At 51.8% G+C, this 25,216-nt stretch overlaps 1 protein-coding gene across 1 annotated transcript in view; it reads right to left on the bottom strand.

Moving 5' to 3' along the window:
• EPHB1 (EPH receptor B1) overlaps positions 1-25,216 on the bottom strand; it is a 396,322-nt gene that overhangs the window by 245,783 nt on the left and 125,323 nt on the right. Inside the window, exon 2 of the mRNA XM_081798416.1 lies at positions 16,638-16,702. Coding sequence (XP_081654542.1) covers positions 16,638-16,702 — 65 coding nt within the window. The remainder of the gene's footprint in view (positions 1-16,637; positions 16,703-25,216) is intronic.

Below are 25,216 nucleotides of genomic sequence, written 5' to 3'. Positions count from 1 at the left end.
CTTTTGTTGACAAATGGGCACACTGAGGCCCAGAGACATTCAATAGTTGGCCTGAAGCCAGGCAGCTGATAGGTGGTCGAGCCAAGCTCTCAGTGTGGCTCCCTCCTGTGAGGGGGCTCAGATATCCTGTTTTCCGTGACGCCGTCCTAGCTTGTATTCACCTACCGTTTTTCCGAATGCTTAAAGCATGATTGAGCTTATTCCACACAATTTCGCATTTCATAATACACTGCTTTGAACTATTTGTTAATTGCTCCGTGTATGACTTTGGAGCTACCAGGCTGTGAGCTCCTTGAGGACAGGGAATTAGGTTTTGACTAATTTATTAGTTGATTTTGACAAGCAAAATAACCCCATGCATTCAGCTTTGCAGCATTTTTATTCAGTAACGTCTGGGACCAGTGAAATCCACTGTTTTCTCCGGAATCCCTTCTCCTTTCCCTTTTTACCCTGAGAGATGCCGTCCGCACACAAGGCTGCAGCCACCTCAGGGTAAGTCATCAACCTCCAGGTCTCCCCGGTGCCCCAGACTCTTTGCTCCAGCTGGCTGCTGGACGCCTCCTGATGAACATCTGGCGTGCCCCCATGTTCTCTGCAGTCCTCCTGCCCCCGGATGGAACCTGCACCAGCCGGTCCCCATGTCAGCGATCCAAGAAGCACTCTAGACTCCGCCCTCCCCATTTCTGTTCCCCATCCTGCAGTGACAGTGCCAAACCCATGTCTCCAGGCTCCTCCATAGCTTATCCACGCAGTCTGCCCCTTTCCCTGCTGAAGTCCCTCTCCCTCCTAGTCACTCTGCCAGTCTTTCTCTTTAACTTCCCTGCCCCGCTGAGTTTTCTAAAACACAAATCCATCTTCCGCATGGGCTTGTCCTTAGCGGGCTGCACTGTGTTGGGGACCCCTGCACAATCCCAGCGACTAGCCCTTAATAAATACTGGAAGATTGAGGGAATGAGCAAGGCCCTGGGTCTGTTCCTTAAGTTCTCCACCTCCTTAGCCCCTGGTACTCTGCTGCGGACTTACTGCAGGTGACACCCAGCTAACTCCTGCCTGGGAAAAGAAACAAAGCAGTTTTGCACAACCAGCAGAATATTAACAGCCTTTGAAAGGGCACTATTATTGATGCAAATGGACCACCAGTCCTTGAGTCCTTGAGCTAAGGGTAGGATAAGCGATAAGAAAACAATGACATCCATTAGAAAGTACTTGTTCAGGCTTTGAGACCATAACTTTGATGTATGAGAAAGACAGCTCTAGGTTCCTCCAAGATCTGGGTTTGTTAAACTTCCTTGTTGGAAGTCAGATCTCGCAGGTCTGTTGCTCAAGAGTGGCCAGTATATTCACAGTCTGGCTGTGTGTGTGTGTGTGTGTGTGTGTGGTGTATGAGTGTGTGTGTGTGTAAAACATGCTGTTCCCCTTCAAAACCACTGCCATGAATTCTCTCTACCTGCCCATCCACACGGACTTCTAGAACAACCTTCAGAAACTCTAACACATTCTTTATCCTCCAAGAGTGGATCTGGATTTTAGAAAAGGGGAAAAGTCATCTGGAGCCAAATCTGATGAGTCAGATGGAGGAACAAGCTAAGAAATAATATTCTTTGCTCAAAAATGAAGAGCTGCTATAAAATGAAGTTAAAAGAAGCAAGCTGATTCCACTGTATGTCTCTGAAGACAGTTCCAAGCACGGAGTTCTGGAAAGACTTGTGATAGTTACCAGCTCCCTGGACTGCTGCAACATACCCGCGTAGACCCTGCCCCTCTCGAATGCCCAATTCTAAGAACTGGGAAACAATGAGTATGTTTTCCATATTCTAATCATTTCCATATCTAACTGTGTCCCTTCCCGCACTTCCCCGTTCTCTTCTGCATCGCAGAGAGTAAGAAGTTGAGGGAATGGGTGGCCTTGTACCACTGCAGGAGGAAAGCCCATTCAAGCAGTCCCTGGTAGCCGGTCCAGTTCTTGGGCACACCACATGCCACTGCATCCTAAGAATTGCCCTGAATAAGCCATTTCCCTGCGGGCTGGCCAGGGAGGACATCTCCTCTGGACATTGCTACTGAGGAGGAAGATATCACTGAAATCGGCTTTGTGGCCTCTGTTAGCCCAGCAAGATCCTAGCTATTCTGATTTGTATGAAGCCCAGCGCATTTAACTCACTTTTTAAATAAAGGATTGCACATCTATGACATCCCCAAACAGTGTTCTGGGTGCTGGTGACCCAGCAGTGAGCAAGAGACAAAGTCCCTGCCCTCGTGGGCCTCATGTTCTAATAGAGCGAACCAAAGGATGAACAAGCAAACAAATGAATAATATCAAGTCAGACTGTTCAATACTCTTGAGGTACAGGTAAGGGGACAGAGTGACAGCCGGCAGTGGGGTCAGCAGGGAAGGTCCTCTTTGAAGCAAAGATCTAAATGACACGCCAGAGCCACCGGCCTGGAAGGCACACACAAGAGGGGCATTCCAGGCTCAGAGAACAAGAATGAACTCTCTGGGAGCAGGAGTGTGCCTAGCACATTGCCAAAAAAGCCTGGAAGCCAAGGTGGCCGCCAGATCGCACAGGGCAAGGGGAAGAGGAAGGAGGTGAGGCAGGAGAGGTTGCCAGAGGCCAGGCGGGCCCCCCCTCTGCCATTACAGCTCTGTAACCATGAATGATTTTCTGAGTGTTAGTTTCCTCATCTGCAAAAGACTATTTACCTTGGTGGGTGCCTGGAGGACTGAGATCATGTAAGTAACTCATCTTGCACCCGTGCCTGCACATAACTTCCATTCAGTAAGTACCAGTTATCATTTCCATTATCATCAGCAACACCCCCATTGTTATGTTAACCGCAGGATCCACCTCTGGCTGACACATCAGGATGTGGAAATCATCTCCTCCATCTTGAATAAATAATCCTGCCTCTGGTCAACAGAAGGGCAGGACGAAAGGGCCGAAATCCACCTCCCCACAGACCCCGAGGGACAGCCAGGGGCCTCCTTCCCTGCCCCTCCTGGAATCTCCAGGGCTTCCTCTGGGCAGGGTTCAGCATGGATTCCCTTCTCTCAACTAGGCAATCTCTGGAGCACTGTCAGCCACCAGCTCGAACTACAAGGAGAGGAAATTGGACACTGCGCCCAGGCTTTGGTCGCATTCGGCAGTCTGTATTTGGGCACAAACTTCTGTTGGAGGGAACCTGTTATTCTGCAAACCGTCACTGCCAACGTGCCCTGTGGAACCATATGGAACACCCCTGGCACTGCCCCATCAGAGGAAACCCAAAGACCCACTTTCAGATCCCAGTTAGAGATGGCTGCGTCTCTGAACCAGAAGCCCACTGAGGCCGGGACAGCACACAACTTCACAGAGCCCACAGGAGGCCCCCGATTCTTTGGGGCAGCAGATTGCTCGGGCCGGGCTGGAGCTGCTACCCAATCAGCCTGGACCCCAAGGACGTGGCTCCAGTGTAGACAGTACACTAGGCTTGAAAGAGCTGGGATATTAGACAAGCTAGAAGGCTAATTAAAATGTAAAATGTGGTCCATGGGGCATAAATTCCTACAAGCCCTGAGGGATCTACCATTTAGTGCACCAACCAACCAAGGCGGCCATTTACGAGATGGCCCCCTGAGGGCTGCGAGCACTAGCTCAACCTCCCAATAGCCTTAATTTTCCTCCCAGATGTGCTGGGCTGGGAGGACAGGAACGGCCCCCCACTCATTACCACGGCTCCATGTGGTGTGCCCAAGAACTGGACCGGCTACCAGGGACTGCTTGAATGGGCTTTCCTCCTGCAGTGGTACAAGGCCACCCATTCCCTCAACTACTTACTCTCTGCGATGCAGAAGAGAACGGGGAAGTGCGGGAAGGGACACAGTTAGATATGGAAATGATTAGAATATGGAAAACATACTCATTGTTTCCCAGTGCAGTCTCTAAGAGTCTCTACAAAATTCTCTTAAAAATGATTGGACGGAAAAATGCAAGAAATATTGTCTTGAGATGGAAGCAGGAGAAACGGCCCTGAGCAGAACACATCCGTTTGGCTGGAAGGAGATTTTTGTGCTTACCAGAAAAGGGTTGGGATTAAGTAGCACTGCTGTCACCATGCCTAACGTTGAACTCCAGAAGTCACGGTGACCCCTGGTTTAGCCCAAGAGTTTGATTCACAGACTCTGGAGTCAGCCAGACGCAGCTGTGTGACCAGGGACAAGTCCTTAAACCTCTCTTAGCCTCGGATGCTTCTCTGTCACAGGGACACTAATAGGACCTACCTCAGGAGATGGTCATGAGGATTAAATACGACAATTCATGTAAAGTACTCACATCTGAGTAAGGGACTTCTGCAAGTCAGTTATGGATATCAGCCCTCCAGAGACACATGCTTAGCCTCTCTCTGAGCACAGGTCTATTATTTTTCCTTAAAAGTCTTGGCTCTCCTTCTATGGTGTGTATGACCTATGACTCTTCCCTGTCTGTCTAGTTGTTTGCACCTGGGTATCATCTTTGGCGCATGCACGGGTGCGTACGTGTGTGTGTGTGTGTGTGTGCCCGTGTGTGGTTGGGTGCTGGCTGTGGCCCAGGTAGGGCCTGTGTGCCCTCCCTTGGGTATGCCCACCCACCAATTGTCTTATGAGCACTGGTCGGCTCTGCCCATTCCCAGCCAGGCTGAGCACCTCTCCCTGCTCAGAGATCCCGGGGCTCTGGGAGCCCCATGCAGGGAGAGCGAGGCTGGCTGGGCCCAAGGTCCAGATGGCACGCATCCCTTTGCATCCTGGCACATCTCACAGCCCGGTCTCTGCCAGCACGCCAGGAGAAACACTGCAGGCTTGTGCCTCGGGAGGGGGCTCCTTGTCCACAGCCCCCGGGGCCACGGTAACCTCCACCAGGCAGCAGCAGCTCGTACCAGGCCCTGCCTGGAGTGGGGTCCTCAGCCATTAGGACAGCTGCCGCCGCTGTTGACACTGCAACAGTGACAAATTCATCCTTCTGACAAGATCCCTTTAAATAATTCCCAGGGAGCTAGGGATTAAGACACTGTTTCTCTCTGTCTCTGTTGGGATTTAAAACACCTCCAGCTGGGGTATTTAAAGAGAGTATAATGGGCTGCCCCTCTTGGGTCTCCCCCTCCCCCTTCCCTCCTCTTTCCCATTTCCCAAACTCAGCCCCCACCCCACCAGCCAGCCCCATAACAAGGAGGCCCAGAAAACAAGAAAGAAAAAAAAAGGAGGGAACCAGTGCTTGGCTGGTCACTATGGCAACCGTGGCAGGGTATTCAGCTGTCATTATCCCAGTGCCTCACACATGCGATTATCTTAAGCTGTCGATTGAATGTGGTCCTCACTGCTGTCCAACAAGGCCTTGTCGAACAAGGCAGGGGCGGGAGCTGCAGGCCCCCAGGCCCCAGCTGCCTCATTCTGCTCTGCCCGGATCTGGGTTACACTGATGAGGAGCAGAGTTACCACTGGGAGAAGCTGAGGACTTGTCCCTGCAGCTCGGAGGGATCTCTGCTCCGTAGTGGAGGTCGGCCCTGAAGCCGGGCCACCACACTGGGTCAGAGGCTAGGGACACGGGCTCCTCATTTCTTGGGTGCAGAGAGTGTTGACTGCACGAGGGCCAGGCTGGCTGTGGCCAGCTGGAGCCATCCTGGAGACAAGAGAGGAGGCCATGGTGGGGGAGGAAGAGGCTGGCCTCCCTGAAGTTCTTGGCTGCCTGCCATTCTCTGAATGGGGAAGAATTTCCATTCTCAGGGTGCAAGAAAATCAAATCTAGCCTGGGGAGAGGACACACTGTCCCCCATCCTGTCGACTCCCTCCTGATGGTGAAGATGTGGCCACTGTATGTGCCCCACTCCAGGGCATTTTTTCCTGGGACTGGGGAGGCTAGCGTGTGGTCGGTCTGGGAAGCTTGGGGAGGACTCTGATCTCACTCCTTTGCCTCCTTGACTTTGCTAGATTGTCTTTGGGCTGAGGTTCCCAGGTCCACAAACATTCTCTGAATAACACGATCCCTGGTGACCCCCTACTAGGCACATGCAAGTCCCTGCCCCCTGAGGCACTGCGCACCTGAGTCATCCCTGGCTTGTCGCCATTGACATGTACATGTAAATGCAGCCCATTACCACTGACCATTTCGTCTGAAGGCAGAGCTCTCCTTCCCTGTCAGCAAGGTAAGTTTAAATCTTGACTCCAACATCTTTCATGTTGGCTATCCTTTGTGACACCGGGAAATGCGAAATGTGTCGGGCATGCCTGTCACCACCAGAGTGGTGAGTGGGACAGTGTCCATGGAGAAGAGGATGTGCCATGACCAGACCCCCCTCTATTCCAACAGCAGAAGAGCACCTCCAACGGAGCAGGGGCCGGTTCTGTAGAACTGCCAGTGAGGCCACTGGATGGGACAAAGCAACTCAGTGGGACCCATCCCTTCACCTATCTCCCTTCCTAGGAGTCCTCACTTCCTGAACATTCACCGAGGTCCAGGGGTGGAAGCTAACCCACAGGCTCCTCCATCGCCGTCTGGAGCCAGCCATCCCCTGGTCCCCCTCCAGGTCCTCCTGGACCTGCTGCTCCCTGCCCCCAGATCCACCCATCACCAATCTGCTCCAATTCCTCCCATACAGCTTGCTCTAAAAAACAATTCATGGGGAGCTTGAAATGCACGCTACTCACTAGCACACGGCTTTCAGACCTATCCTTTCCCTTTGTAGAAAACAGGGAAACTTTTGCCTCTCCTCGCCCCTCTTCTCTAGCTTCTCAATGATGCATGACTCTGAGATCCATTCCTCACACGTCCTCGGGGACAGAGGTACAAGAGTAAGCTTTGTGTCCAGACAGGCCTGCAGTCTCAGCGACACCCCTAAGCAGTCCTGTGACTCTGGGTAATTGCCCTGAGTCTCAGTGTCTGCTCTGTAAAATGGGAAGAAATATCACCTCACTTGCACGGTCGTGGTGAAAGTTCAGGGAGGTCATACATGCAATTTTCAGTGCCTGGGACACAGCTGGTACTTAATTAAGGGTGACAAGTAACAGCACTATTATGAACAATAACCTGGTTATTAATAACACAGTGCACCCTCAGATGGTATCCGTGCAAGAGCAATTTCCCATCAGAAAGCTGGAATGCTGATCTCATTTCTCAGGGGCCCCCTCAACCAGTTCACACCCTCATCCCAGGCCAGTTCCATCCCTCCACCAAGAGTCACTGCACCCACTAGTACTAGCCAGGGCAAGCGCTCCTGACTGAGCTTCAGAGTTTACAAAGAAGGCAAACACTATCGCATCTTGCCAACCACTGTGTAAATAAGATCTTACATTACCCATGCGATAGGGCAGAAAATGGGCTCAGAGACATTAAAGAACTTAAAGGAAAATGGATATAAACCCAGAACCTTAGATTCCAAATGCTGGGCTTGCTCCTTTATACTACTGGAAGTACAGGAGGCCCCCCTTATCCGTGGGGGACCTATTCTAACACACCCAAGACGAGGCCTGAAACTGCAAGTAGTCCCAAACCCTATATGTTTTTCCTGTGCATCCACACCTATGATGACATTTAATTTATAAATCAGGCATAGTAAGAGATTTACAACCAGAACTCATAATAAAATAGAACTATTATGACAATCTACTGTAACTAAAGTTATGTGAATGTGGTGTCTCTCTCTTAAAATATCTTATTGCACGGTACTCACCCATGATATGAGATGCTAACATGTCTAAATGATGAGATGGAATGAGGGGCATGATGCAGGTATTGTGACCTAGCGTTCAGCTACCACTGACCTTCTGTCGATACATCAGAAGGAGGATCGTCTGCTTCTGGACCACAGTTGACCGTGAGTAAATAAAACCACGGAAGTAAAACTGCGGGTAAGGGGAGATTCCCATACAGGGGGATTTGGGCTTAATTATTCTAGTACTTCTGGCCGTAAGGGGAGGGAAATCCAAAGGCATTATCGGAGGGCTGCTCTGTTCCCACAGAGGCCAAGCTCCAGCCTCCAGAGCCAGACTCAGTGTCCTCATCTGTCTCTGCTCACTATGACCCTCCCTCTTCTTCCATTTTCTTCCTACCCATCCTTGCTAGACCTCTAAACTCTGCCTCACCTTCCTTCTAAAGGTTTGTCTTCCCCCATTTCTTTCCTTTGCCAAGACAGGCCATGTGAGGGAGCTGTGAGTTCAGGCTCTCAGGGCACTGAGCCCCTGCTGCCCCACCTCAGCCCTGGGACCTGAGTCAGGAGCCCTGTTTCCTTCCATAGTCATGAGAGCCACTCCTGCCTTCAACTTGAGGAGATCTGTCATCAGGCAGTTGGTCCTCAGGCTCACCTATCAGTGGCAGGAGGCTTTTAGCGTTGGAACAAGGGATGTGGTGGGGCAACTGCCTTTCTAGGGAAGGTTTTAGAGAAGAGGAAAGACACCTGTCTGTCTGGGCAAACGAAGGTTAAGCCTGCCTCCAAAACAGGGAAGGGCGGCTGGGTGACCTCTGGGGTTCCCTCTCAGAGTCTGCAGACAGAAACATCTCCTGCTCTGCTGATGAACAAGTCTGTGAGCCCTTTCCAAGAGCAAGAAGATAAATCTGCCAGACAGTAAGGTTCTGGTGACCCACCACAACTCCCAAAGTTCTTTCATACAGCAAGCTAGGGAAACATCTCTCCCTTAATTTCTCTCCCTCCTCCCCTCCTACCTCATCCTCACACACACATACACAGTCATACCCCACGTATTTCTGCAACCAATATCATAATTAGTCTGCTACTCAAGGACACTGGTCATCTGTAACATTCTATTCACCTCTCTGTTAGAGGCCCACACATGCCCACGAAAAAGATCTCATATAAAAGCCCCATGAGAGAGCAATCACACTTGATGAAGCCAGGCAGAACGGTGCCCTTGCTGCTCATTTGACCCACCTCTCCTCCCCTGGGGAACCACTGGGCCTCGGCCAACCCAGCCTCAGCCTCGGAGATCACACTCTTCCCAGGGTAGCCTGGGGCACCTCAGCACCTCTCGGCCTCCCTTTCTCTCCCCAGGGTCCCACCTCCCAGGCTCCCGTGCCTTTGTCTATCACTGTCTCTGTCAGGCAGGTGATTTTAAACTTCCATTCCTAAAAGACGCATATTATATAAAAAAATGTTTTAAGTGCCTCGGGGTGTTTTGTTCCTCATTGCTTCATAAAAGTGACATTAATAGCCAGGGAAGAGCACTGCTGGGTGCAATTACAGAGGATGTTTCAGGTATGAAAGCTGTTTGGAGCCTGCTAATGTTTCCTAATTACAGGCCTTTTGGTAGCGAGAGAAAAAGATAAAGAGTGGGTGGGAGGCCCAGGGTGGGGAGCTCTGACTTATCTCAGTGGTTTACCTGAGGAGGCCAGGGGAGGAGAGGAACGGAGGGAGAGAGCAGGGAGGGCAGAGGCCCACTCCCCAGGAGGCAAGGCGTCTCTCAGTGGAGAAAGAAATATTCATCCTGGTAACAGCTCGGGAAAAGGATACCATCCATCTCTCATTTATATACTGAGCCTGAATTCGAGGAGCCCACAGCAACACAACCTGGGAGTTCCTCCTGGAGCCAGCCTCAGAAGCCTCCGTGGTGGGCAGCATTTCATTGGGAAAGATGGTACTGCGTGGTTGTCAGCAGGAGAACAGACTGCAGGAGGTTAGACGTCAGCTCTGGTACTTTCCAGCCATGTGACTAGAAGTAATTTCACAGCTGATTCTGTGCCTTAGTTTCCTCATCTGTAAAATGGGACTGTTGTGAGGATTAACGTGTGCGTGGCCCACACAAGAAACCACATCAGCCTCTGTACCATTCAGTTACACGAGCCAGGGCACCTCCTTTAAGACTCAGGTGGGCTTTTCTGTCACTGGCCACTGGAGAACCCTGACTGATACAAGAATGTGGCTTCCAGCAATCAGCAACCGGGCCGAAGGCTCCCAAGTCCCAGGTGGTGGTACCTGTCTGAGGAAGGATAACCAAGGCAAGGCCTGAAATTCAAACACCATAAAACTCCATTCACAAAATCATTTTGCCCAGAGCGAAATTTCCCTAGGATTTGCCTAATTTAGCTCAGGCTTTTCTGTCTTCATTAACATGCTTGAGTCATCAAATAAAGAAAAGAGAAAATCCAGCCCTTCATAGGGTTAGTACTGTGCTAACACTTCTTGAGTGTTTACCGGGGAAAATGTTTTACTGACTTGTTTCATCTATGGAAAGAGGTGCCGTGCTTGCGCCACTGAGGAGAGGGGAACCTGGAGCTGAGAGAGTCTCAACGCCCAGTCCAAGATCGCACAGCTGGGAGCTGCAGTTTATTTGATGCCAGGACCTGGAGCCTTCAGGGCTCCTCCAGAACTTCTCATCCATCAGACAGACAAATTTCAATTGACTCTGCATGGCCTTGGAACGAGTGGGGTGTTATTAGAGTGGATTTCTCTCCTGAGCATGCCTTCCTCATTCCCATGATAAGGGCAGCCGGCCGGGGTGCCTGGAAGACTGATAGACAGGGAGTGCGAGGCAGCCAGGGACAGCCGAGGGTCCACGAGTGTCCACAGGTGGCCAGCAAGGAGTGGCTGTGCAGTAAGGCCCTCTTGTTCCTGCTCTCGCAAACGTGTCTCCTGTTGTCGGGACTTACTGACTTGGTTTACCAGACACACGCATTCAAATGCACGTTGTTCCCTTCACAGTGGCCTCCTCTGGAAGCTCTGCCACTAAGTCCAATAACCCTCCCGTCATTTAAGGTATTTTCAGAACTCTAGGAACTGCCTGCAGGGGCATGAAATGAATCAACTCATTTAACTTCACACATATACACACACATGACCATATATACACACATATACATATATACAGACACATACACACATACACACATATAAACATACACACATACATGCACACGTACACACACAGACACACATATACACACATATATACAGATGCACATATACTCACATATACACATATATATACACATGTGCACACATACACACACATACACACATAAACATACACACACATACATATATACAGACACATGTGCACATATATACACATGCACACATATACATATATACACACACAAATATACACACATACATACACATATATGTACACAGACATACATATATATAAAGGCACACACAGCCAGCTAGCTCATCCTGAAGGCTCATCAGGGTTGGCTCTGGACTCCTTTTTCCATTTTTCCTCCATCAAATTCCACTTCCCATGATAAAGAGTTGCCAATATTAAAGTAGTGAACAGAGTATGTCACAGGCCACGAAGGTGGTTCCCGAGGGCAGTGCAGATGGAGTTGGAGTCTGGAAGCCCATGGAGCGCACTTTGAAGATAACTCCAGTAGATGTTCACACTCAGGCCGCATGTCCCATAAACACAGAGGCCACCGGCGGCCCAGGTGCACAGAACCAGGGAGCCCTGGCAAAACTCTTGGAAAGTAAAAGAACTCTAGGACTGGATTCCCAATAAGCAAGTGGAATAAGCCTTCCTTTCAGAGGGACCTGGCCTTGCTTTTCTAGCCTACCTCCCAGCATCTGAGAACAACTGGCCCCTTCTGGTAGATATCCTGGTCTCCTTTATCATCACCTAAGGAAACCTGGCACCATTTCCATCACCAGGTAAGCTCTTTAAAAAGATACTTACAGGGGCGTCTGGGTGGCTCAGTCAGTTAAGCGTCTGCCTTCGGCTCAGGTCATGATCTCAGGGTCCTAGGACTGAGCCCTGCGTTGGGCTCCCTGCTCCGCGGGGGAGCCTGCTTCTCCCTCTGCCTCTCCCCCTGGCTTGTGCTCTCTCTCTCTCAAATAAATAAATAAAATCTTTTAAAAATCTTTTAAAAAAATAAAAAGATACTGACAACCAATCGGGTGTTGAGAGGCCTAAAACAAACACTTTATTGGGCTACAATAAACCTAAATTGAACATCTTCTAAGTTCAGAACCCTGGGTTGGAGATGCAAGAAGTATTAAGAATGGTCCTCGTTATTGGGCCAACAAACATTTATTGGAGTCTATGTCCTGGAGCCTACCCGCTGCTGGGCCAGTGCTGGCCACCAGGGGTACAGAGATAAAGCTGCTCCATCCTCTGGCCCATGGGGGAAACCATACATCAACAGAGCAGAGGACAGTATGTCAGAAGCGGAGGACAGTATGTCAGAAGCGGAGGACAGTATGTCAGAAGTCAACACCAAGCCCTCTGGGCTTTAGGAAGAGGGCACCTTACTGAGCCCTGGTGGAGAGGAGCGTCCAGGAGGGCTCCCCAAGGGGATGAGAACAGAGCTGACACCTGAGAGACAGAGAGTGATGCAGGGAGGGAGGGGGTACTTACTGAGTGTTTATTGTGGGGCCTCCCTGAACTCCCCCACTGCCCAGAGGCCCTGAACTGTGAAGGTCAGGGAACATTTTGTAGCAGGGCTGGAAGCAAGGACATGGGAGAAATAAATGAAGCCAGCCCGAGGGAGGGGTCACCCGTGTCACCAGTGAGGGTCCCCGGGATACCCTTTGCTGGGAGCTGAGCTCCTCCCTGGCATTTGTGACTTTATAAGTGTTACTTTCTTCCTCTGCTCACCAGGTGGCCTCTGATTCAGGTTAAACCTAAAGGCTTTGAATTAAAGGTGCAATTAGATCAGAAAGAAACATTTTGCATTTGGGCACAAATACTTTCTGTTTCTGACATGGAATAGTACAATCCACTTGCCAGCAATATAAGCTGAAAACAACGTGTGGGCTCTGTGTTCTGGTAGCCTGGGCATTCCCCAGGGAACTGAGTTGGCCTTGACCAGAAGAAGCATCATTCTGCCAGGGGGCCCAACTGACATTACAGTGAACCCTATCCACTGGGCATGGCCTGTGAGGGAGGCTCCCCAGGGAGAGCCCGTGGGACCCTTCCTTTTATGGAGCTCGCTGGGTGCCTTCACGGCTGTGCTTGAGAACTGCAAGTTGTGGGAAGGAATTGGACTGCCCACCCACACAGAGCCCACATGATATAAGACGCCAACCTCCTCTGGCCGATGTCCTCAGCTCCTTACTCCTCCAGCCCACTGTTCTTGCACCCCCATACCTCAGGATGATCCCACCAGCACACTACCTCTTGTACGGTCAGCAGCTGAAGGGGGCCTGTTGACTGGGGCGTCACAAACGCACGGCCTGCCACCACGGCCTGGCCACACTCCTTCTAAACACGCCAGCCTCCCCCCAGCTCTCCGACAGCAGCGGTTCCTTCAAACCTGCCCCACCCTCCTCAAACCTGCTGCCCAAGGCCCCCCCCCTCTCTGTCTGAACCCGGCCTCCAACCCCAGTGAGAAGATAGAACATTGAAAGAATTTTCTGTTTTATGGCTTCTGTCACCAAACCCGCATCTCTCTGTAAGGTCTTTATCTCTGTCCTGCCATTTCCACGGAAAAGGAGTCCCTTTCCCTGAAAGGCCAATGTGCCCACAGCCCCATTCCTCTCATCCCCACGTTTGGTCTTCCTTCCCCTTCACAAAGCGCTGTCTCCATTGACTTACTGCCCCACTGACCTTCAACTCTTGCCTTCTGGCTTCGACTCCTGTCCCCTGCGAAACCCTCCACCCAGGTCACCAGCAGGGGCCTTGTAACTGAGCCCATGCCACCCTCAGGAGCACTTGCCACTTCTGGCCCCCCTTCCTCCTTGACACACTGCTGGCTTCTGTAGAAGGACCAGCTCTTGGTGTTCTGTCTCCTGAGCTAGACTTTCTCAGTTCCCTTTCCAGGCTCCTCTTTCTGTATTCAGCATTTCAAGGCAGGTTACCCATCCAGATCTGTCACCTCTCCTCCCTCCAGACACTCCCTGGGAGACTGCAGCCATGCCCCGGGCTCCCCTCCATTGACGTGAGGCTGCCTGCCTTCTGATTCCACTGCCCACAAGTCAAGTGCCAGCACAGCCTGACCCGTGGGTGCCCTTCAAACTCCCCAGGTCCCATGCTGAACTCAGCCTCTTCCTGCCCAAGCTTGCTGCCCCTCCTGTGTCCCCCATCGCCGAGACTGGCACCATCATCCACCCACTAGCCCAGGTCAGAAGCTTCCAACAAGTAGCCGAGTCAGGTGGTGAACTAGGTGTCAGTTTCCAGTGGTGAAAAAGAGGCAGAATCCCAGCTACCTTGGAGGTTACGGTATGACCAAAGGGGTGATAGAAATGGGGGGCGGGTAGACATTAATCCAACACCAACATATAAAGTTGCAAAATTTGCAACTGTGCACAGTGCTATTGAGGAAAGCTCCCTGGCCCTTGGTAGAGCTGGGATGGGGACCTAGCATGGTAGGGGATGCAGTGAAGGTGTCCCTGCAGATGGGCCTGGAAATGATAAAGAAGAATCGCTCCAGTGTTTGGCCTTTAGAACGTGGTGGGAGAAGAACAGGGGGATGAATTCTGCTCAGGCCAGGCTTAGATCAACATGCCCATGAGCATCCAATGCAAGATGGGCTAGGGACACACAGTTGGGAGCCACTAGGGTGTTCAGAGAATTGGGAGCAACTGTCTAGGGTGAGAACAGAGGGAGATGGGGAGAGGATGTGAGATGGAAGCATAGTCCTTGTTCCTCCCACTTGACCCCGGCTGAGGGCCAGGCTGACACTCCCACCACTCACTAGAAACCAGCCAGGCTCTGAAACTGCTCAGGGCACCAAGAGAAGAGCTACCTGGCTATATGTTCTCGAGAGAAAAGCACGGGGAAAGACAGCTGAGCTTGGCTGCTAACCAGTGGGAGGGCAAGCACAGAGCAGCCCAGCCAGCTGCTGTCTCTAAAGGGCACCACTTGACTTTGGGTGTTTTCCTAAAGGACAGTCTTCCTTGGGAAAGGAGAGCAGAAGTTTAAAGAAGACAGGTGGTGTATACAAAAATCAAGGGGAAAATTAACCATAAATCATGTCGATGCCTTGTGAAAACATGGGCCTTCAAACAATAATGTAATGTGTAAAAAGAGTGGCAAGTTCTTAATATCCAGCAGCCGGAAAAGTGGCTGCCTCATTGGCTTTGCGTGAAGTCCCTCGTAGAAGTGGGAAAGGCTCCCTAGCAGCCCACGGTGCTCCCAGCAGGACAGGGTCTTGGGCAGTGTGGACAGGATTGGCCCTTGCCCTGAGCCCTGCTTTGGAAAATGCCAACCCATCCTAATCCTTGCCTTCTTGCCCCAAGACAGGACGCTAGTTCCTGGCGGTGGGGGCATTCTGTAAGTGTTGTGGGCGGAAGGGGGTACGGTGAGAGCCGGGGAGTATGCACAGCCTGTTGGGACCCTAGTGGCCCATTGAGAACTGTCCCTACAGCACAAGTGGGCGACAGTCCTTGTGCCTTGTGATGGGCACCACAGAGTGTAGACAGGCTCTGGGCTGGAGGCCACCAAAGGCAGGGAAGGAGAGAGGAGGCGTGGGCCGCCCCACCCCAGCTTACGCAGCCCCCTCGCTGGGATGAAGCGTCCACTCACTCCCCTGCCTACTCCCTTGGTGATTAAGCCCTGCAGTGAGCCAGTCACCCAGGCCAGGCTTCTGAACGTCATCTCCCCTCCTCCATCTCCCGCTCCGTCCCCCTGCAGTCCATCCGTTGCCAAATGCTGTCAATGCTTTCGCTTTTGCTTTGTTCCAATGGCCCTGCTTTCATCCCACTCTTCCGACCCACCCAAGACAGCTGAAAGAGGCTCCTAAATGCTTTCTCTCAACTGTTCCCTGCAATCCTATCAGCAAGTGTGGCCATGTTATTCTCCGCCTGGGATCTGTCCATTACCTACAGGATAGAATCGACAAGGCTGCCTCAGCATGGCAGGCACAGTCCTCTACCACCATGCCCCATTCCAACCCACACCCCAGCCCCACCACAGCACCGTCCATACCCTGCCACGTTCCAGAAACACAGGTTCCCCTCTCTCATGTCTTTTCATGACCATATCCCTCCAATTGACTATGGCTCCTACTTGGAATATCTTTGCAGACTCCCCATTCACCACCTGTCAAACCCCTACACATTCCGTAAACCCCAATCAGCATGCACCTTCTCTGCAAAGGCTCATGTGTCCCTCCTAAGTTCCTCACTCCCAGCTCTGGGCCATACTTGCCTGTTGATCTCTCCACTGCCACAGAGAAGAGATGTACTTTAGCCTATTCATGAATATGGTGGTCCCCACACCCATGGGAGGTCATGAGATCCTCGGAGCTGGTCCATTCTTACAGCTAACAGGGTCTGGCCAGGGGCACGACTACTGAACAAATGAATCAAGAATATGTCTCTAAGTCAAGCTCCAGGTGAAAGGAAGCCTCAGTCCTTCTGACCTCCAGCTCCTTCTGAAGTCCTTGTGTCTTGGCAGCCCTGTGGGCATCACAGATTTCTGACCTGGGCCAGTACCACTGGCCTGAGTGCCCAGCTCTTGGCAGCCACTGCCCCTGTCCCCACACAGGTACAGCCCTCGTCACCTGGGGGCCAGCTCCCTGAAGGACTGTGTCAGGAGATGGCCTGCATCACCACACCAGGGAGCAGCTCAGGTCTGAGACCCCTGATGCTACCTCTCTGTGGATGGGCAGGGGACACAGCCATTCCCATCTACATTCCACCTCCCAAAAGGTCCTGCTCTAGGCAGGCTCTGCTCCCCCAGCCATCCTACAGGCCCGGGGCTGCACAGCAGGATTGAAGAATGGATGGTTGACACTCACCCCTGATGCAGGATTGGCTGTCCAGCCCAGCTCTGCGGTAGCTGTCCTGGTGTCCATTAAAGTTTCTGTGGGTCAAAAGAGAAAATCTGGTGAGTCAGAAGGAATGCTAGACAGTGGTCCTTATGCTTACGAGGTTACTTATGACTATAAATGTCAATGTTAGGAACCTTGGGCCCCTTTGTGAAGACTGAGGCTCAGAGAGAGGAAGAGGTTCATCAGGATGCCACGGCTCAGAACTCGGGTGTCCTGATGCTGCAGCCATTGTTCTCTCCCTGAAAGCCTGAAAGCCGCCTGCATGGGATGAAATCACCTGCCCATACACTTTACCCCCAGACATGGCTTCTTCCCAGTGTACTCGAGAGGCTCTTCCAGGGCCATGCCAACCCAGGACCAAGTTTAATTCATTCCTTGGTCTTCCTGGGCCATGTCTTTCTGCCCTCTTCCTGCCCACTGGGGTCCCTCTCCAGCTTCATCTGACTGTCGCTACTTCTCCCCCCCGCCGTCCCCCGCCTCCCTTTCAGGCATCCATGCTGACACCTATGGGTGGTATCCCATCAACTCCCCTGGCCCCAACCACTCTCCCAAGACTCAGCCTCCCTACAGGTCCCTTTGCCACTGGGCCCAGATCCATGCCATCCCTTCCTCCAAGACTCAGCTGGGGCTCACACAAATGCACAAAATCCCAGGTCCCTGTGGCCTGCTTCCTGGTTACTGATCCCCCAGGCCAGTAAGGGAAAGAGCACCCTGAGTCAGCAGTGAGCTCCTGGGGGCTGTGACAGTAGCTACAGTTCATACACCAAGATCACCAGGCACGTAGTGACCACAGACTTGCTCTTCATGAGAACAGCTTTCTGGTAGATAGCTGTAAAGCATCCGAGGATGAGGCACCTCATTCTTTTTTCTTTTTTTTCTCTTCAGTCTACTACTGACCACTGTCAGCCCCCACCTCTCAATGGAAACTGCTCCCCAAGAGCTGCTCATGAGCTCCTGATCAGCAAAGCCAAAAGTCTCTTTGGTTTTTTTTTTTTTCCCAGCAGTTTTATTGAGGTAGAAATGACATACAGTTAACTGCACAGTTAAGGCATACAGTCTGATTAAGTTCGGACATATGTTTATATGTGAAACCATCACCACAATCAAGATAATAAATATATCCATCATTCCCAGAGGTGTCCTTGTCCCTTTGTAAACCCTCCTTTCTTCCTGCTCCTGCCCCAGGTTGATTAACTGGGATTTTCTACAATTTTACATAAATTTTATATAAATACAATATATACTATATTTTATCTGGCTTTTTTCACTTAACATAATTTTTTTAGGATTGATCATGTTGTAGGCGCCTGGGTGGCTCATTCAGGTAAGCGTCAGACTCTTGGCTTCATTCGGCTCAGGTCATGATCTTAGGGTCGTGGGATCAAGCCCCCCACATCAGGCTCCATGCTCAGCAGGGAGTCTGCTGGAGATTCTCTCTCTCCCTCTTCCTCTGTCCCTCCCCTCCCCCCTGCGCACACGTGCACTCTCTGTCCCTCAAATAAATCAATAAATCTTATTTTTAAAAAAGATTGATCAGGGATGCCTGGGTGGCTCAGTTGGTTAAGCGTCTGACTTCGGCTCAGGTCATGATCCCAGGGTCCTGGGATCGAGCCCCACATTGGGCTCCCTGCTCAGCGGGGAGCCTGCTTCTCCCTCTGCCTGCCGCTCCCCCTGCGTGTGCTCATGCTCTCTCTCTCTGACAAATAAATAAAATCTTTAAAAAAGCTGATCATGTGTGCATCAGCAGTTCATCTTGTTTTATTGCTGAGTAGAATTCCATTGTATGGACACACTACAGTGTGTCCCCGCATTCATCTGTGGCTCCCAGTTTGGGGCTATCCACGAGAGTGCATGAACACTCCAGGCCCTCCACATCCTCACCAACTTCGTGTGCTCGGTCACTTCTCATTTAGGCCATCTTCACAGGTATGTGGTAGTATCTCATTGTGGTTTTTCATTTCCTTACTGATGAGTGATGTTAAACATCTTTTCCCATGCTTACTTGCCATCTGCATGTCCTATGTGGTGCAGTGTGTTCAAGATTTTACAAGTTTCAAATTTCTTATTATTGAGTTTGGAGAGTTCTTTATGTATTCTGGATGCTAGTCCTTTATTGGATATATGCTTTGCAAATATTTTTTCCCACTCTGCAGCTTGTTTTTCTTTTATTGTTAATAGTGTGTTTCAAAAAGCAGAAATTTTAAATTTTGATGAAGTCCACTTTATCAATTTCTTCTTTTATGGTCTGGTGTCATACTGAGAAATCTTTGCCTAACCCAAGGTCACGAAGATTTTTCTCCCACGTAGGTCTGGGATCTATTTTGAGTTCATTTTTGCATAAGGTGGGAGGTACGAATCAAATGTACAATTGTTTTTGTCACATGGATATCCAGTTGTTCCAGAGGGGCACCTTTTTAAATTCACACAATGGTGCTGTTTAGGCTGGCAGAGGTGTCTTATCCAGCTGGATCTCCCAGGGCATGTATCAAAGGAACCAGGTGCTCAACAAACACAGGAGGGGGAAATATACATACGTCGTTTTGGCTTTTCCCTCCTGTTTCCATTTTCTCCTGAACACCCCTATTCTGTGTTCGCTGCTTCAGGCAGGAGACAGGAGACGTGAATGCAGAATGCACAGTTATAAAATTGTGGGACCCTTAGGAAACAGGACTCCTGGCATAAACCAAAGGTTTGGGAAGAAAGCCACGCTACGGGCAGGGCAGAGGGAATGAAAATCGAAGTGATAAATGAGGAGCCGTGTTGAGAAAACAGGTTCGCTATGCTCTCGTCTCCTAGTGCCCCACCCCAGAGAAGGGATAGTGGGAGTCTGTCGAGGTGACAGGGCCTTGCACATCCAGCATGCCAGCATGGGACGCGGCAGCGAGCCACCCCACCAGGCTGACATGGCTTAGACGGAGCAGAGGGAGCCTTAGGTCCCATCGGGGCTAATGAAGGGGACCCAGAACCACCCAGAGGTGCCCTGCATGGGCTATAAGCAAGGGTTGGACGGGGTGTGGGGTGTCTCAATGGGTGCCAGTGTGGACAGAAGCTAACAGGGCCAGGGAGGCAGCTTCCTCCACAAGTTGGCACGACACAGCCTGCCTATAACCTTGGTGACATTTCTGCCACTCCCGGGGGGGCACCGGAGCTCTAAAAGGCAAATTGAGGGGAGTAAAGGAAATACAGCAAGCTGTATTTTCTTGCCCGTTCGAGTTTGGGTTTGGGCTGAGAGTCCTACCCTGCGCCTATCTGAAGGCAGGCAGGCACTGGAACAGACTTCTCCAGTTTGTTTTCTCCTCTGATTCTTCTGACAGCTGGAGAGGCCGGGCCCTTCCTGGAGCAACCCTCCCTCTCCCCCTCATCTCCACTCCACCGCACTAGTAATGATCATAATGACACACCGAATTTACATAACACGCTTCTCTGAAGACACTCCTTGAGGCTCTATAGAAATTCATATCCATGATTAAAATGCCTCGGCCAGGTGGGTCGGGAACAGGAGCCAGCGAACCCATTTGACAGAGTCAGGGACCAGGGCACAGAAAGGTGCAGTGCTTTCTGCAAAGTCACACAGCCTTCCACCCTGACGCCACAACTCCAAACCCCAGGGTGCCACCCACCAGGCACATCTGGACTTCCAGGGGCTCTCCTGGAGCCCTGGGGTCAGGGTGGGGACCTTGCTCATAAATCCAAGAAGCCACAAAAGCCCCCGGAATAATGCATCACGCCGCCTTAACCTCGGGACCAAGCTGATGTAGTGGTGAAGAGACAGAGGAAGCAGGTAGCAAGCGAAATAGAGTCCAGAATCAAAAATAAGAATTCGCCTTCATTTCTAAACCTTCCAAGGACTAGTTCGTCCTGTTAACGCCATTAATATAATCTAAGACTTCATTATATTTACAGTCACCTGCTCCAGGGCTATAATTGAAACTGTTCCTAAATAATGTTTTCCATCCACCCTACTGGACAGAAGCTGCAGCAAGCGGAATCCATTTCTCTGCGTTCTGCCTGCTGTGGAGACAGAAGACCACAAAACCATAAACCGTCCACTCGATATGATTAAGGGGAGTTTCTTTTCTGGCACAGAGAGCTCCTGATTATGGCATTACATTCTGGTGGGGGCTAAATAAAAGTGATTTGAGGAGGTTTACATCTCCCTGGAGAGGAAAAGAGCACTCATTTGCATTTATAAAGCATATTGAGAGCCCTGGCAGAAAGTTATGGTGGAAGCACAATTAAATATTTACCATCACTTCTGCTCTCAAACAGTGGCGTGGGGACCAACCAGCTGGAGGTGCATGTGTTGCTGTCAGATCTGATGCCTACAGGGGATGCAGCTCTGGAACCTCCTCCCACCGCCTGGCCTCTGCCCTCTGGGAGCCAGTCCTCACCGCCCACGGGAGGGAGGAATGCTGCTGGGAAGGCCACGCACAGAGGGGGAAAGAGGGTGCTGCAGACTGGGTCCGGGTCCTACTTCCACCACTCTCTTTCTCTCTGTCCCATTCTCTCCCTCCTTTCTCTCTCTCTCTCTCTCCCTCCCTCCATCTCCCTGCACCCCCTCATCTCTCCCTCCCTTTTTCCTCATCTGCAGAATGGAGCTAGTACACAGGACTGGGGGAGGAGGAGATAAAGCACTGCAAATATGCTGTTATTATCATCATCATCATCATCATCATCACTTAATCACTCCAAGCTTCAGTTTCCTCAGCTATGCAAAAACCCTAATGGTGCTATCTGTAAGATGCCCATAAGATATCTGTAAGACTCAACAGTATTATAGATCTAATGATATCTCCTCTACCTTCTTCCTTGCCTTGTTGTAAAGACCAAGGAGTAACACACTGAGGATACAACAGCCAATCAGAGGAGTCTAGTCCAGGGAGGGACAAGAAGCAAAGTCACACTTGGCACCCTATCCTGGCCGAGCCCATGAGAAGGAGACAGAAATTCAAGGGAATGCAGGCGGTTCTTCTGCATGTGGGGAATGGAGTGGGCCCATCCCGACAGGGAGCATAGGAGATGCAGGCTGCCTGGAGATGCAAAGGAAGATGCTGTGGTGGCCGGGGTGGTGGTGAGCAGTGGGGAGGAGGGAAGGATGGAGAGCTCCGCCAGGCCCTTGGGACAGAGATATCAGAGCGACTCCCCAGGGCAACAAGGGTGGTGGCAGAAACAGGCTGATGGGAATGAAGTGGGAGCCACCCCAAACACAGGAGACGGTAAGGAAGACTGAGCAGGAGTGGAGGGGAGGCCATGAGGGGAGACAGAAGGGGGCCTCTGGCGAGAGCTGGCTAGACTGGTAAGAACCCAAGGACCCAGGCACAAGAGAAGCCTGGCAGAGAGACCCCATGCTCCCAGGGAACAATTTCCTTGCAGTGGCTTTGATATGGGAACCCTCAGAGTGCCCCCTCCAACTCTGGGGGCCGGCGCCTGGAGGGCCGGATGGGGGGCCGGGTCGGAGCCCTCTGTGTGGAGGAAGAGGTAGCCGCTACCTGGCCCTGCAGGCCGTTCCCCTCTCTGTCTGGATTGGCACCTTGGGATGTATTGACATTGGGGATGAATTAGATACCCATCATGGTGAAAGAGAGATAAATAAACCCTCTCCTTACAGCTCTGCCATTCTTTTTGGAGAGACATTAATCAGACATTCAGCTGAAAATATTTACAACGTCCTTCCGTGGTGGTAACACTACACAACAACATATACAGGTGGGATCGGGGCTGCAGGGCCTTCTCGGAGCAGGGCCTCGCGTGTGTTTGATGAGGGAGACCGTGGAAGAGCCAGCACAGCCATGCGTCATTGCCCTGTGTTACCCTCTGGAGCCACGGAACTCATACAGCCCAACACCAGGGTGCAGCTGCAAGAAGCAAGCTGTGGTTGTGCACATGCAAGGAGCTGAGGGGCACCTCACTGCAGCCCCAGCTTCCTCCCAGAGCCTTCGCAAGGGCTTAGGACACTTGGAAGAGGTCTGAAACGTGATGATATAAAGTGGCTCCGGGATCCACTCAGCAAAGGCTGTCTGAGCACCTCCGGAGGGCAGAGGGAGCTCCGCGCAGGCATCAGAGAAGGAACAGAGGGTAGACAGACATCCCACCCTCAGGGAGCTTGCAGGCAAGCAGGGGGACAGAAATTAATCAAATCACCGTGCAGATAAATCTGCATTTACAGCCTCAGTGAATGGCAGGAAAGGGGGAATCCCAGGGACAGTTGTGAGCACTGAATAAAATGACAGGGGTATTGGAGGCTGGCACATGGCTGGCACTCCCTCCTTCCTTCCCCATCCCCTGGCTGAGGACAGCACAGGGATCACCACCCCCTACACACACACACACACACACACACACACACACACACACACCTGCCCTAAGACTGAGTTCGTACTGGCAGGATAGGCTATGTGTTAAACAGTCTCCCCCACTCCCACATCCAGAGTGTGCCGGGGACCAGAATGTGCTGGGCATGCCTGACCACAGTGAGGCTCTCTGCCTTTCCGGGGGTGCCTGTGCTGCCCTGGAGACCTGGACTCAGCAGGGCAGCCTGAGACCCACCTAGAGCCCACACGCTCCAGCCACCACCCCAGCTCCCGCCGTGCTCCCCCCCCCCCACCAGCCCTGTTCCATCCATCACAGCAGCCTGCCTGCCCAGGACTCAGCCCAGCCTCCCTGCAGAGCTCTCGTGCAGCTCTTTTCCTTGACCTTCCTCAGGGCTGTGTCCTGTCTCCACAGGCCACACTGAATGATGCCCACGTGGCTCCCCTCCGGATCCTCGGTCCCTGAGACAGGGTCCCAGAACCAGCAGCTTCTAACCCCCAACTTCCCACCACACCCTTACTTCTTGCTGCCAGTGCAGGCCACCCTCCCTGGAATCTGCTCCCCAGCCCTCTGAATCGGCCTGACGCTGCCTCCTCGGACCAGGAGAGAGAGGCTTTGCCAGCTCTGGGTTTGGGATGAACTGGTTGAATGTGAACTGTTGAGAGCACCACCCAGCCTCAAGGGCCCCAGTTCTGGCAGGACCGGCCTGAGCCCAGCACAGCTACAAAAGGCTAAAACAAGAAAGTATTCCAAGGAAACCTTGCACATCCCATGCCATGTGCCCAGCCCATGTAAATCTCTCTACGCCACATCTCATCTTGTGCACACTGCTCCACCCAAACTTCCCCGTCCCCTTGCCTGGAGCCCAGGAGGGAAGCCTCAGAGGCACTTAGCTGTGATCCCCTGGTCCCCCTCAGTCTCAACACATCATTTGCCATGCCCCACGGACTCCTCCTCTGCAGTGCCTTCTGCAGTTGTGCATTCCTTTCCAATCTCGGCCACCTATCTGTGGTCCGCACACGGGGACCACAGCGACCACCTCCTCACTGATGTCTCCGAAGAAGCCCCCATCTCAGCCATCGGGTGCCAACATAAATGGTTCAAAAGCAATACGGCCACACTAAGCAAAAGGGCCAACCAACTCTGGAGTCCTGTCATGCCAAGCAAGTCACATCTGAGCATCAAAGCCTGATCTTCACGGGTCGAGGCATCCCCGCCCGCATCCATGAGCCAGCCAGACCATGCCCAGAGAGATGCTCCGCGTATTCTTAACAACACGCATTGGGCTAACACTCATTTACTATCTTTGCCAAGTGTAAACTGCTAGGTAAGAGAAGCTATTATTAGAGAAGTCTCCACTGATGGATGTGTTGTAATGGCCAGTAAGGAAGAGAAACAAGCCCGAGTAAACAGATGAGCCACTCCAAGCCATCTGCTGACTGACGGACTGAGTCAGAACAGGCATTTAAATGATAAATACAAACTGTGAAATTTGCTCTTTTAAGGAATGCACAGATCAGTGCAGTAGCCCCCAAAGTGCAATTAATTACCGTAAACAGAAGGAAGCCACGGAGTAGGTGGGTCACAGCATAGCAATGTGCCTCAAGGAGTTGGGACAGCACCCCCCCATCTGAACTCAGTCGACACAGGGTACAGCCAGAGAACATGTGCGAGGTCCAGAGGCCTGGTCAAGATTTCCCTCCCTCGGAGGGCTCTGCCAAGGGGGTCACAAGGCAGCAGACCAGAGCATGGGAACAGGACAAGGGCTATTCAGCTGGGCCGGCTGCCAGTCTCCCACCCTAAGGCCCCTCTGAAGGATGGGCTTTGGCTCTACCCTGCCCTGGCAGCCCCTGCTGATGGAGAAACCACACTTCAACCTCCAGCCACACCAGCTTCTCTTCAGCCACCCCCTGCCCAACCACAGACAGGCCACTTGCTGCAGCCTCCTTCTCCCCACATACACTATGCATGGAGGGATCTGAGGTGTGGCCACAGCCTCTGCAAGAGCTCACTAAATGCTTATCCTGCGGGCTCCTCCTGAGGACCAACCAGACCCTGTGTGGCCCTGTCAGGTCTGAAGCAATGGGGAAGGCCAACGAGAAGGAGCCCAAATAGCTGGGTGGGTCCCCCCACCTCATCCCCAGACACAAGCTGAGGCCCAGAAAGCAGCTCTGGGCTTTTCTGGATGCAGTGTTCCTCTCAGTTCCCTGGAGCTCAACCAGAGCACATGAGGCTGG

This window comes from Leptonychotes weddellii, chromosome 1, assembly GCF_054177405.1.
Source record: "Leptonychotes weddellii isolate Sample4059 chromosome 1, ASM5417740v2, whole genome shotgun sequence".
NCBI lineage: Eukaryota > Metazoa > Chordata > Mammalia > Carnivora > Phocidae > Leptonychotes > Leptonychotes weddellii.
The sequence above is the reverse complement of the archived record's forward strand: the minus strand, read 5'-3'. Positions and strand labels throughout refer to the sequence as shown.